Here is a 14,522-nt window from a genome sequence, read left to right as displayed (position 1 = left end):
AGCATCATTTAAAAGCAATAGTTTTCAGTTTCAGATGCCATTGTAGAAATTTAGTATTCACAGTCAGCCATGATAACTTTAATCAGTGAGTGAAAGTGTCAAATAACAGGGCAGTTACTGAGATTAAGCGAGTAGTATTCGGCTGGTCATGTGATTCTAACATGGCCGCCCCCATGTGTGAACCCTTTCCATGTAGAATAAAACAGATTTTATAAGGTTACTGATATGACTGGAGTCTTCATTTTAATGTGAGTGTAGGCGATCCTGGAAGTCTAATTCGCCATGGGTTTCCTCAGGATTTTAAATTAGAATTTTAAAGTCTTATATATTTTTTTCTCCCCTTTTTCTCCCCAATTTGGAATGCCCAATTCCCAATGCACTCCAAGTCCTCGTGGTGGCGTAGTGACTCGCCTCAATCCGGGTGGTGGAGGATGAATCTCAGTTGCCTCCGCGTCTGAGACTGTCAACCTGCGCATTTTATCACGTGTCTTGTTGAGCGCATTACCACGGAGACATAGCGTGTGTGGAGGCTTCACACCATCCACCGTGGCATCCACGCACAACTCACCATGCGCCCCACCAAGAGCGAACCACATTATAGCGACCACGAGGAGGTTACCCCATGTGACTCTACCCTCCCTAGCAACCGGGCCAATTTGGTTGCTTAGGAGAACTGGCTGGAGTCACTCAGCACGACCTGGGATTCGAACTCGTTTCTTCAGGGGTGGTAGTCAGCAACTTTACTCACTGAGCTACCCAGGCCCCATTTTAAAGTCTTATTGAATTATACACTTTTTTTTTTTTTTTAAATGCACGGCGGCTTCAAAACTGAAGATTGAGGTATGACTGTGTGTTATTTATGTTGTAGAAGAAAACATTCACGTATCATCAAGTAATGTTAACCACAGACCTTGTTTTACTCATCCGTTCAAAAACCCCATTATAAAAACCCATAGGAAAATCCAGAGGAACCCCATGGTGAAATCTCTTCTGGGTTTTTGGACTACAAGTTGAACAGCTCTATATGGGTGGCAGCTATATAAAAGTCATTCATGCGCAACACACAAATAGGGCTCCACACGCAAAGCACAAGAGACTTGACTAACCTGCCTTATCTCATGGAAATTATGTGACTGTGGCAACATTTTTGCAAAATAACATTCCGTAGTTCATTACACATATGAAATGTTCAATGAGGTGAAATGTCTACTGTGTGGTGCTAAAAACTTGTTAAATGTTTTCCCAAAAAGATGAGGTTTTTAAGATTAATGCTCTTTCGAGTTTCGAGTCGAACCACCCTCCCTATCCTAAACCTTAAACCTAACCAATAGCATCATAAAAGCAAATGTTAGGTGAGATATGCAATTGCTGAAGCAACCACATTCTTTTGTGGTGCTCCCATGACATTTTCAGTTTACATGTCAACTCGCACGGTCTGCTGGACTAGTACCTTTGAGGGTCCAACTTTATATTAGGTGTCTTTAACTACTATGTACTTAAGCATTTGATATAATGTACTTATTATGTACATACGTGTTGTTGCATTGTACTTACATTTAAAGTACCTGCATTTAATTACATGTGTAGTTACACTGTTAACCTTACCTCTAACCCTAAACCTAACCCTAACCTAACCCTAAACCTACCCGTACCTCAACCTCAGTAACAGCAAGTGTAAATCTTACGAAAATTTTGCAGGACAACATGTAGTTACACAGTAAATACATTATATTGTATGTATTTTATTGTTAGTACATAGTAATTAAAGACAGTTAATATAAAGTGGGACCCCTTTGCATTGCGAGAGCAATTCTCTATCAGTGAGCTACCAAGCAACTTGACCGTTTTCAAATAAGCTTGTAAATGTAGTTCATTATGTAATGCAAACTGTAAAAGTCATGCGCTATAGTAAAAGTGTTTAAATGTCCAAAGATAGCACTGTGTGAAGAACAGGGTAAAAAGAAAGTGTTTATCAGCATTTTTTACTTGCGATTTGTCTGGATGTGAAAAGATGTTGTTGTTGTAGCATATTTAGTGTTCATTTCACCAGGAAATTGAGACCAGGACCAACTAACCCTTGCTAACATGCACACTTGTATTTTAAGTAATCCCGTATTACATTACTCCCCAACCCTGCGTATGATCATGCTGTTCAAATTAGGTATCTTACTAGGGTTTGGAACAGAGCAAATTATTTATGTTTCCCCAGGGGCACAACTACACAACAACCAACCCCCACCCCCCCCCCCACCCCCCCAAAACATGAACTGATATTTATATTAGCTGGCCATCTGTACCTCTTGGCAATGTTAAATGTCAGTTAACTTCAAGCCTTTCTTCAAAATTTTCAGTGATAAAGTGATAAGTTAAGCCTACCAATCTCTCTTTATCCACTTCGGCATTCTTCATTTTCCTTTTTCTGTTCTGCGCCCCATGCCAGAACACATTCACCCTCTGGCCATTTTTGTCATGTGACAGTAAGAGCAACGACGGTATACCCCATTTTTGCGCTCCTGTGTTTCCCAGTTGTAATGAGCAATTGTATATGTGTGCATGTGTCACTCACTCTTTTCACACAGGGCTCCAGTAAAGCCATCTGGACACACACACTCAAATGAGTGCAGATGAGCAGCTGTAGCGCACACACCTCCGTTCAAACATGGGTTCTGTCGGCAGAGGCCCGGATCCCTGCGAGGGGGGAAGAACCCTGAGAGCAAAACAGTGATGTCATTAAGGGGAGAGAACAAAACTTGTGAGAGCAAAACTTGCTTATCATCATGAACACAGCGCTGAGTCATTGCAACAGCTTTGTGTGTGAGAGAGAGTTTCATACAGCTGATTTATATACAGTATCTATTTTCCAAATCATAAACAAAGTCTTAGCCAATGCTCCCTCTACAATTTCCTACAGTCATATTTGTGTGCAGATACACTACCAGTTTGGACACACTCGACTAAACGCATGTTCCCCACTTTCCTAAAAACCTTTTGATCTAAAGGCTTACGCATAAATGCTTAAAATAAGTTTTGTAGACAAATATAAATTGTGCCTATTTAAAAATGTTGCTTTCAAAACTAAAATTGTACTGTGATAGTTATGATTAGAGGACCAGAACTGGCTATTGTGTAATAGTTTTAATTGTTTAACATTTTTTACAACATATTTCCCATACTTACCATAAAGAATGAGTAGGCAAGTATACAGTACATTTAGATGTGTGAGCATATGCATTGGCTGTGCGTTTGAACCAGAGCAAACACTCTTGAAAATCCACTCTGTACATATGCTGTTATAAACATCGAGGTCTGGAGGACTGAGTCTTACAAACAAAACGTGTTTAGTTTTCGCGTTAAAGTAAACACACATCCCTCTGAAAGAAAAACAATCCTGATGGACACACACAAATGGGAAACACAATCTTGACCGCAGACATTCTCAACACTGTGACCGCAACCACTTGCGTAGGGCAGACGTAAACTCCAACTTTACGGAAGACTGTTCCAGAAAAACCGTTGATGTAACAGTTTCGTAGGAGAGGAAAAGGTCATTTCTCACCATTAAACAGTCGTGTGCGTGGACTGCAGAATCCCCATTGCTGGTCACGGTCAAAGTTGTGTGTTAGAGAACACCTACACAAACAAAACCAACAATACAATGAACATGACACACACCTGACTTATTCGAGACTTGCACAAGGATCAAACAGACAGATAGACACAATCAAAAGCAATTTTTCTAAGGTGGTGGTTCATGGCCCAAAAATGTCTTGCAAGTCTGCTCTGATAGGGTTACAATAAACAATGCTAAATGTACTGTGAATACTAAAAATAGCCATATTACTAGCCATAAATTGTGTTTAGTTAGGATAGCAAGATAAATAGGCTCATCAACTTTGGAAAGGGAGGAGAAAATGTTGCCCATATCTCTTGACTTCAAAGGCTGTGCATCAAACTCTCCAGTATTTTGACATCTCTCACTTCATAGAAGCTAGCCAAATTAGGCAGATACCAACAAAGGTCACGTAGCATAACCTCAACCTCGAAGACTATGAACAAAACTGTACAAGGTAAAAGAAGATACCAACCAGACTACATTGAAAACGGGTTCACTTGTAGCCAAACACAAAGTTTGTGCAGACCACAATGTGTTTTGTGCAGTGAATTATTGATTGCCAAGAATATGAAGCCATCGAAATTCAAGAGACATTAAAGAACCAATAGATTAACTTTTGTACAATACAAATTTTTGTGACTTGATGTTCAATATCATATCTGGGTCTTGAAGCAAAACCAGAAAACCATTCATCTAAAAGCATCATATGAAAGCAGCACAGCCTTAACACTCAACCTCAAACAAATCCTTCTCCATAGTTATGGAGTGACAACTCACTCAAGAGATCTGCACACACCTGTTCAACTTCAGTGTGAGATGACATTAATAAATGTGGTGCCCACTTGATCTTTCATTATTGCCCAGATTGTTCCGCCTGATAAGACTCACTGAAACTTCCGCCATTCAGAATGTTTATAACTGTTTATGAAATCTGTACTTATAGTCAACAGCACTTCAATCACAGAGATAATAAAAAAGATAATTATTACCACAAACAGTGCAGTGGGAGAGGACTGGGGTCACGGGTTATGGAACAGGGCCTGGGGTTAGGGCGGGGAGTAGGGCTAGGTGAACCTTTCTCAAGACGTAGATGGGTTAGGATTGGGATCAGGGGTTACATCAGATATTCTTTTTGTTAATGATTAGTGAATTGGCTTGGGCTAGGTTTTGGTTAATATTTGGGATGTGTCTAGTTTGAGCTGATTTAGAATCTGGGTTTGGATTTGTAAGGACCTGGCATTGGGCTGGCTAAGTATCCGGTTTGAGCTAGCTAAGGATCTGAGTTTGGGTTGGGTTAGAATTTCTGTTTGGGGTGACTACTGATCTGTTTTGAGCTGGTTAAGGATCTGGGTTTGGACTGGTAAGGTCCTGGCTCTGGGCTGGCAAAGGATGTGGTTTTGCCTGACTAAAGACATGGGTTTGAGCTGGGTCAGTTTCTAGGTTTGGGCTGGTTAAAGGTCTGGGTTTACACTGCATAAAGTGGTAACCTATCAACATGATCACACGGAAGTCAACATGTTGCTTCCAAATGTTCCTGTACCCTGACATTGGCCCAATTATGCTGAGTTACTGACAAGCGGCATCTCCTATTAGAAATTTTTGCATCAGTTCAAGTGTGTTTACTTACTACTGTGATTTGACTGATAGCGTGTTGTGTCAGCAGTGTGGGAAACCTGGGTTCTCATCCCACGTTGAAACCAGGAAGTGATGATGTACGCATGAACAGTAAAGAGCGTGATTTGGAGGTTCCATTTTCTCTCTGAGATTACATTTTTACTCCACTGACGATTAGGTTTAGGCTTGGCATTTGGTGGTAGAGTTCATAAAAAATGCTTTCCTCTTCTAAAAACAACTCGCTTTTGGAGCCCCTCTGTGGGCATTTCCAACCCGATCTCGTGAGAAGTCGTACGAGTTGGCTAAATTGTATGAAATCATACAAGTTCGTTTGTAATTCTAGATTTGCAAATACCCAGATGTTTTGTAAGAGAAAGTTCTGCGTGTTAGACATTGTGTACATGCTTATTCATTTTATGCCCAAACCCCACATCTAAACCTAACCATAGAGTAGAGTCTGTAACGATGATCTGAAGTATAAAGATTATGTTTTGTATGATGGAAGCAAGAAATGTTTCAGAAGGAAACGAGGGAGAGTAATCTGATTGGCTGTTGCAAAAGTTGTACGAATTCGCACGACCCAGCTCGTACGATTTCATGATTTATCCAACTTGTACAAATCTGTACGATTTCTCCGTGAGAGTGTGTTGGCATTTCACCTCGAAACTGGAGTTCCCTTATGTTCAAAAACACTTCCCGCTTTGGCCACTGGGGGCACTGCTTTGAATTTCGGTAGGCAAAGACTGATTTTAGCTCAAGAAAAGTCAACATACAGTTTCTGAGTTCACTCTAAGATCAGCCTGAACCAACAACTTTTTTAGGTTAATATTTTTTTCAACTTAAAAATGTGCAGCATGTGGTAACTTTTAAATTAACTGATTTGATTCAAGTCAAAAACATTACTTAGCATCACTGGATCAACCTGAATACATTAGGTTACACCAGCACAACTAATTTTTAGGGTTAGAGTCGTGACAATGATTTTAACCTCTAGCATACCTTGTGGAATTTGACTTTGAAGCCAACTACAATATGTAAAATCATTGTTTTGAGTGAGTGTTACATTTGTCTGCATTGCAATGTCATGGCAACCAAGTTTGATTCTGTGTGTTCATGCATCTGTATTATCACATACCAGGCCTTACTGGAGCTCATAGGAATACACTGGCCATGAATTGCCCCACCAAAGCGAAACGGAAACTTGCACTCCTTACCATCTGTTGTGAGAACTAAAACACACACACACACACACACACACAGAGAGAGAGAGAGAGAGAGACACACTGCATTTACCACAAATTACAACAGAGAAACAGACAGGCCCAATAAAGAACTCTGAGCAATGGAAACAGTTCAAGAACAGCTCATACCTTTCTGGATTACTCTGTTGGATGTTCCAGAATCTAATAGTTCAATACCAGGTGGCTGTGCGCGCTTCATAACAGAAGGAGGGGGAGGGAGAGGGAGAGAGAGAGAGAGAGAGAGAGAGAGAGAGAGAGAGAGAGAGAGAGAGAGAGAGAGAGAGCTGAAGTACATACCAAAAATATTCCAAATACAAAGTCACTAATTTCCAGCAATTATCTGGGGCACTTACCGATCGAGCACACTGCATGCAGGGATAGAAAATAAGACACGACAGCACCACCAGAAGAAAAACCCGACTAGTCAAAAGTGGAGAAAACACAGAAACATCCAAGAAAGGCATTTCTGTACGAACTGTTCTCCACATAACTGTACCTTTGAAACGTTTCAGCAGGGGGACACCCGAGAAGATCTACTGAGAGGGTTTCTCTCCCGAACACGAGCTGTCCCAAAGAAGTGTCATCTGAAGGATTCCTCAGTTATATCCCGGGGCGATGGATGCGTAAAACCTCCACATGTAAAGCCTCTCCAAGAGAGTTCCCACGAGAAAACCCTGTGATTACACCTGTGAGAGTGGGCAGACCAACCCCAGCGGCAAGCCTGTGATGTAATCCGGGTCCTCATGCTTTGATTTCGGGGTTGTTGTCAGTGATAGCGGAGTCCACCCACCCGGGATGTTACGCACAGTTGCGCACCTTTGCGAGGGAGAATCACTGCAGTGAGTGGACGGAAAAGCTGAAGCAGGTTGTCGCGCGTCGAATCACTCAATCCTTGAAGAATGCGGTTAATTATTCATAGACCGAAACTTCCTTGGTTACTTATCTGTGCGCTGTGATTTCAATAATGTCAAAGTCGATTTAGTAATTAAATGTAAAAAATAAAATATTAAATGTTTTCATTATATATATATATATATATATATATATATATATATATATATATATATACATTTTAGAATAATAGTAAAGTCATCAAAACTATGGAAAACATAAATGGAAATATGGGAATGATGTTGTGACTAAACAAAATCCAAAATAAATCCAACTGTGTTATATTTTAGCATCTTCAGAGTAGTCACCCTTTACCTAGAAATTGCAGACATGTACTCTTGACATTTTCTCAACCAACTTCTTGAGGTATCACCCTGGGACGCTTTTTAAACAGTATTGAAGGAGTTCCCATCTATGTTGGGCACTTAGTGGCTGCTTTTCTTTATTATTTGGTCCAAGTCATCAATTTCAAAAACTTTTTTTTAAATTAAATTTTAGTTTTGTAATTAAATAAATGAATATGGTGGCACAATTATATTTTTGTCTACAAAACGAATTTCAAACATTTAAGCATACGCCTTCAGATCAAAAGATTTGTAAGATCATGAGAAACATTTCAGTCAAGTGTTTCAAAACTTTTGACCAGTAGTGTGTGTGTGTGTGTGTGTGTGTGTGTGTGTGTGATATATATATATAATACACTTTGTTTGAAAGATGAAACATCTAAAGCAGAAAGAAGTAGGCAGTTGTTCTCAAAAGTTTGCATACCCTTGGAGAATTGGTAATATATGTACCATTTTTAAAGAAAACATGAGTGAGCAGGCAAAACACATTTCTATTATTTCTTATGGGATTCATATTCAACTGTAGGTTATAACAGAATGGCACAATCATAAAACAAAACATGGCAACAATGAAAAAAAATGAAATGACCCCTGTTCAAAAGTCTGCATACCCTTAGTTCTTAATACTGTGTATTGCCCCCTTTAGCATCAATGACAGCGTGCAGTCTTTTGTAATAGTTGTCTATGAGGCCCCAAAGTCTTGCAGGTGATATAGCTGCCCATTCATCTTGGCAAACTGCCTCCAGGTCATGCAAAGTCTTTGGTCGTCTTGCATGAACCGCACGTTTGAGATCTCCCCAGAGTGGCTCGATGATAATAAGGTCAGGAGACTGTGATGGCCACTCCAGAACCTTCAACTTTTTCTGCTGTAACCACTGGAGGGTCAACTTGGCCTTGTGCTTAGGGTCATTTTCATGCTGAAAAGTCCAAGAGCGTCCCATGTGCAGCTTTCGTGCAGAAGAATGCAAATTGTTTGCTATTTTCTGATAACATGCTGCATTCATCTTGCCATTTATTTTCACAAGATTCCCTGTGCCTTTAGAGCTCATACACCCCCAAAACATCAGTGAGCCACCACCATGCTTCACAGTGGGGATGGTATTCTTTTCACTATAGGCCTTGTTGACCCCTCTCCAAACATAGCGCTTATGGTTGTGACTATTTTGGTCTTGTCACTCCAAATTATAGTGTGCCAGAAGCTGTGAGGCGTGTCAAGGTGTTGTCGTGCATATTGTAACCAGGCTTTTTTGTGGCATTGGCGCAGTAAAGTCTTCTTTCTGGCAACTCGACCATGCAGCTCATTTTTGTTCAAGTATCGTCGTATTGTGCTCCTTGAAACAACCACACTGTCTTTTTCCAGAGCAGCCTGTATTTCTCCTGAGGTTACCTGTGGGTTTTTCTTTGTATCCCGAACAATTCTTCTGGCAGTTGTGGCTGAAATCTTTCTTGGTCTACCTGACCTTGGCTTGGTATCAAGAGATCCCCAAATTTTCCACTTCTTAATAAGTGATTGAACAGTACTGACTGGCATTTTCAAGGCTTTGGATATCTTTTTATATCCTTTTCCATCTTTATAAAGTTCCTTTACCTTGTTACGCAGGTCTTTTGACAGTTCGTTTCTGCTCCCCATGGCTCAGTATTTAGCCTGCTCAATGCATCCACATGAGAGCTAACAAACTCATTGACTATTTATACACAGACACTAATTGCAATTTAAAAAGCCACAGGTGTGGGAAATTAACCTTTAATTGCCATTTAAACCTGTGTGTGTCACCTTGTGTGTCTGTAACAAGGCCAAACATTCAAGGGTATGTAAAATTTTGATCAGGGCCATTTGGGTGATTTATGTTATCATTATGATTTAAAAAGGAGCCAAACAACTATGTGATAATAAATGGCTTTATATGATCGCTATCCTCAAATAAAAGACAGTTTTTTTTGCATGACCAGTCATATTTTCAAAATCAATGCCAAAATTTCACAGTTTCTGCCAGGGTATGCAAACTTTTGAGCACAACTGTAAAAACATTGTCTTACACAGAATATCTTTCTTTCAATATATAAAATGCTCTTTAATGGCATTTTGTCAGCAAAATCATCATCATCATCATCATCATCATCATCACAATACATTATAATATTTTAAAAATAATTAATACATTATTTAGTGATAAATGAGGTAATGCAGTACACAAATGATATTTCATTATTATTATTATTATTATTAATTATTATCACTCTAATAATTATATACGATAATATCACAAGCATAATTAATGACTAATTTATCAATTAGATAAATGAATTAACACAATATATGGAGCTTTGCATAGAGTTCAAAACTAGAGCTACAGACAAAATAATATTTTAAATACTAATAATAACAACAACAATAATAATAAATGGCAATATAACAAAAACAATTCATAAAAAGTATTAATGAGATAACACAGTATATTACTTATGGAGCTTTTCTCTAGAGTTCAGAAATAGAGCTACCAGTTAAAAGTTTAAAAAGAAAGATAAACTAAAATATATAGACCAAATTATATTTCAATAATAATAAAATAATAAGGATAAGAATAAAATTATTATTATTATAAATTATAATAGCACAAAAATAATTAATAAACAATTATTAATGAGATAAATAAGATAATACAGTATATTACTTATGGGTCTTTGCATGGAGTAATAATACTACTACTACTAATAATAATAATTAGAAAAGGAAAGTTTGACAAGACTAAAGGTTTAAAACAGCTTAAAAACATAAACAGAACATCAAAGTTGAATCTCAGCAAAATATATTTTCTCTCACTGTGTATGAGGCCACAGTTGTGATGTATAGTCTTTCTTACCTGTAGATGGCGCTCCAGTACCTGATCACTACCTCCTTATCCTGTAAGAGAACAGAACAAGAAGAAAAGCCTAAAAGCAGACAGTTGGTGTTACCAGACCATGTGTGTGTTCTTTATATTGCCTGAAGGTGTAAGCAATCCAGCAAAACGTACAGGAAATATTACATGGTGTCAGAAGAACACTATGGATCAACTGAAGCCTCCAAACGGATCGAGTTTCGAAGGAAACATTGCAGAGAATTGGCGGACTTGGATTCAAAAGTTCGAGCTATATCTCATAGCTAGTGGAATTTCAGAGAAGTTGGAAAAGGTAAAGTGGGCTACATTTCTTCACGTAGCCGGTCATGAAGCACTAAATGTATATAATACAATGGATTCTGATGAGGAGGAAGTTGACAACATAGGGGCACTGAAAGAAAAGTTCAGACAGTACTGTGAACCTCTGAAGAATTTAACATATCTAAGACATGTTTTTCACTAGAGCACAGGGACCAACTAAAACAGTCAATGCCTATGTGACTGACTTGAAAAATAAGGCCAAAGAATGTGAGTTTGCACAGCTAACAGCTTCACTGATTTGTGATTGTATTGTTTGTGGGGTGAACAATGATCAAATTAGAGCTAGACTCTTAAGAGGACCTGACCTTGACTTAAAGCTGTGAACATCTGCGAATGAAGCCACAAAAAGCCAGATTAAAGCTCTTCATGAGGAAGCAGAAGTGACAGTAAACAAAATCAGCAAGATGAAGTTAACTAAGAAGCCACATGAAGGTGGTGCTGCTGCGAACGCATGGTCAAAGAAGGAAATCAAATGTACCAGATATGGTTAAAGGCACAAGCCTAGAAAGTGTCCAGCCTATGGCCAAAAATGGAAATTGTGTCAGAAAAAAAAAAAAAAAAAAACACTTTGGTCGGATGTGCAATATGCAAAAGCAGAAAGACAGGACAAAGTTAACTGAGAGAAAAGTTAATGAAATTAAACGAGGAAAACAGAAATGTTCATAGGCACCACTGAAGAAAAGCAGAGTGGAGAGAAAAATGCATTCCAGATGGACACAGTAGCTGCTGCCACATGAGTGGAAAGAGACAAGTGGACAGAAACACTTTAAGTAAATAATAGAACACTTACTTTTAAACTAGATACTGGAGCGGAATGTAATGTACTTTCCTACAAAGACTTTAGGGGTGTTGCAGGGAAAACCATGTCAATGCACAAAACAAACTTCACGTTAGTTGCATATTCTGGTCACAAGATGGAGTCAAAGGGTAAAGCAAAGCTCATGTGCCAGTACAAAGACAAAAAAGCTGAGCTAGAATTCCAGATCATAGAGAGTGACTCATGTGCCATTCTGGGAAGATCAGCCTGCACAGAATTAGGACTGGTCCAGAGAATCTGGACTGTGAAGAAAGTTCAGAGATCCTGAAAGAGTTTGATGATGTGTTTAATGACTAGGAAGTGCATCTACTGTCAGCCTATGTTCTAATCGCTGAAGAGAAACTAAATACCTTCAAAAAAGCTAAAGCAGCAGATGAAGAACTGCAGATGGTTATAGGAGTAGTTCAGACAAGTTGGCCAACATCAGTAAGAAATGTTCCAGCTGCAATAAGAAAATACTGGACATTCAGAGATAACTTACCTGCTCAAAAACACAAGACTTGTAGTACCACAAAGCCTGCAAACAGAAATGTTGGAGAGGATCCATGAAAGCCATCTGGGAGTTGTCAAGTGCAAAGAGAGGGCAAGAGATATGTTGTTTTGGCACGGCATGGGAAAACTAATTGAAGACATGGTGTTTAAGTGTTCTGTGTGCAATACTTTCAAACGAAATAACACTAACGAACCTCTTGTCAGGCATGGCATACCAGACAGAGCATGGGCAAGGGTAGGAGTTGATCTCTTTCACTTCAATCAAGCAGATTACCTGTTCTGTGTTGATTACTTCTCAAAGTTCCTTGAAATCGCAAAGTTAACACAGACAACAAGTCAACACTTGATAACTGCTTTGAAGTTTATGTTTGCAAGACACGTGATCCTTATGAAGTCATCTCAGATAATGGCCCACAGTTTGCGAGCGCTCACTTTCATAACTTCAAAGACAGCTGGGAGTTCAAGCATTCAATTTCAAGTCCAGGATAACCTCAAGCAAATGGACAGAGTGAAAGAGCAGTACAGACTATTAAAAACCTGCTGAAGAAAGTGCAAGAAAGTCAAGGAGATCCTTACATTGCTCTTCTTGAATACAGAAACACACCACTGGGAGGAGTGAAATTGTCCCCAGCGCAGCACTTTATGGGTAAGCTGCCAACCACGGGTCAGTTGTTAAAACTGCAAATCCACATGGATGTTCAGAAAGGTCTGAAGGACAGACATTGGAAGCAAAATATTACTATGATCGTGGAACAAGAGACCTGCCTACTCTAAGTGAGGTGGAAAAAGTCAGAGTCAGAGTTGAGAACAGATGGCAACCTGCAGTAGTGATGAAAAGTCATGATAAGCCAAGATCTTACCTGATACAATCAACAGATGGTGGAGTTTACAGGAGAAATCGGAGACACCTGCTCAAGACCAGAGAGATGAGTTTCCTGGATTCACACATTCAGGACCCAATGGATCCACATATCACTGACTGTGTTCCCGATGTGAGTGCAAAACAACTGCAGACACCTGTAGCATCTCCTGTAAAGGTAGTTTCGTCACCCAAAGTTTTTACAGAAGAAAATGTGAAGATGACACACTCTGGTAGATTGACTAGACCACTCGAGCATTATTCTTGTTCAAAGACTGTAAGTTAAGCAAAGTAATATCTGAGATTTTGTGTTTATCTGAGATTCTTATTTATAGACATGTGAGTTGAACTACGGACATTCTAAGTTGCATTAAGAATCTGAAGTAAGTTTTATAGTTCTGTTGAATCATTCTTTTCAGAAGGCAAAGTAATTTGTAGAAAAAAAGAAAAAAGATGTGATGTATAATGGTTCTTACCTGTAGATGGCACTCCAGTAACTGATCACCTGCTCCTTATCCTGTAAGAGAACAGAACAAGAAGAAAAAAGTAAAAGCAAACAGTTGGTGTTACCAGACCATGTGTGCGTCGTGTGTTCTTTATATTTCCTAAATGTATAAGCAATCTAGCTAAACATAAAGGAAATGCTACAATGGTGACACAGTTCTTTTAAGGAGGATCTGCATTCCACAATGCATGGGAGAAATTGGAACACCCAACATGGTTTGTAAAAAAAGGAAGTCCCGCCTTACAAGTTGAAGAGCCATTCACCTTTTAGATACAGACATCGCCTGTCAGTTAACTCAATAATGTGCATTGTCCATTTGCTGGACCAGCCTGAAGAATAGCGTGATCTGAGCTAAAGAAGCACAATTGTTAATACAATTGATACCACTGATGTCAGATTGTACTGCTGATTTGAAATATGTTCTTTGATCATAAACAGTTTTGGAGATTTTGGTCTTTCCCCATTCAAGTAGATAGGAGCTATACTTTTTTGCCACTTGTATCCATCCAGAATAGTTGTATTCGACTTCAACTGCACCTTGCCTTACCGATCGGTGAAATTTGCTGGTTGCAGTCAGGGTAGGAGTAGAAATGAAACTCATTGAGCTGGACACTTTGCGCTACCTGTCGTGTGCTGAACCTACATCAGTCACAGCAGATAGCGCAATGTTTGTCTTTTCCTTACTGCAGATGAAGTGGATTTGATATAAATTTAGATATACTGACACTTGAATTTTAAATATTAAAATCAGAAATACTATTCATTTGTTCATTTTACAGTGCCTGTGTGTACAAGAAGAAAGTCTGACATTACAGTATTTTAATACTAATAAATGAGTCATTATTTTTTGAATAATTTTTTATTGTTTTTATGAATAGACATGATATACAAGATTAAGATGATGCATGAAAGGAGAATTTTACTGTAATAAAAACACAGATTTGTG

The 14,522-nt window shown here is 38.9% G+C and overlaps 1 protein-coding gene across 4 annotated transcripts in view; it reads right to left on the bottom strand.

Moving 5' to 3' along the window:
- LOC127456030 (hepatocyte growth factor activator-like) overlaps positions 1 to 7,289 on the bottom strand; it is a 28,583-nt gene extending 21,294 nt beyond the window's left edge. For 3 of the 4 annotated variants that reach the window (XM_051724322.1, XM_051724330.1, XM_051724313.1), the window contains exons 1-5: positions 6,822 to 7,289; positions 6,598 to 6,661; positions 6,363 to 6,456; positions 3,557 to 3,630; positions 2,567 to 2,707 (exon numbers count right to left, since the gene is read on the bottom strand). In XM_051724322.1, coding sequence (XP_051580282.1) covers positions 2,567 to 2,707; positions 3,557 to 3,630; positions 6,363 to 6,456; positions 6,598 to 6,661; positions 6,822 to 6,956 — 508 coding nt within the window. In that variant the 5' untranslated portion in view covers positions 6,957 to 7,289. The remainder of the gene's footprint in view (positions 1 to 2,566; positions 2,708 to 3,556; positions 3,631 to 6,362; positions 6,457 to 6,597; positions 6,662 to 6,821) is intronic. The other variant, XM_051724339.1, reaches the window with a different exon arrangement.
- Positions 7,290 to 14,522: the final 7,233 nt, after the last annotated feature.

Source organism: Myxocyprinus asiaticus, chromosome 2 (assembly GCF_019703515.2).
Source record: "Myxocyprinus asiaticus isolate MX2 ecotype Aquarium Trade chromosome 2, UBuf_Myxa_2, whole genome shotgun sequence".
Taxonomy (NCBI): domain Eukaryota; kingdom Metazoa; phylum Chordata; class Actinopteri; order Cypriniformes; family Catostomidae; genus Myxocyprinus; species Myxocyprinus asiaticus.
This window is presented reverse-complemented; position numbering and strand designations above follow the sequence as displayed.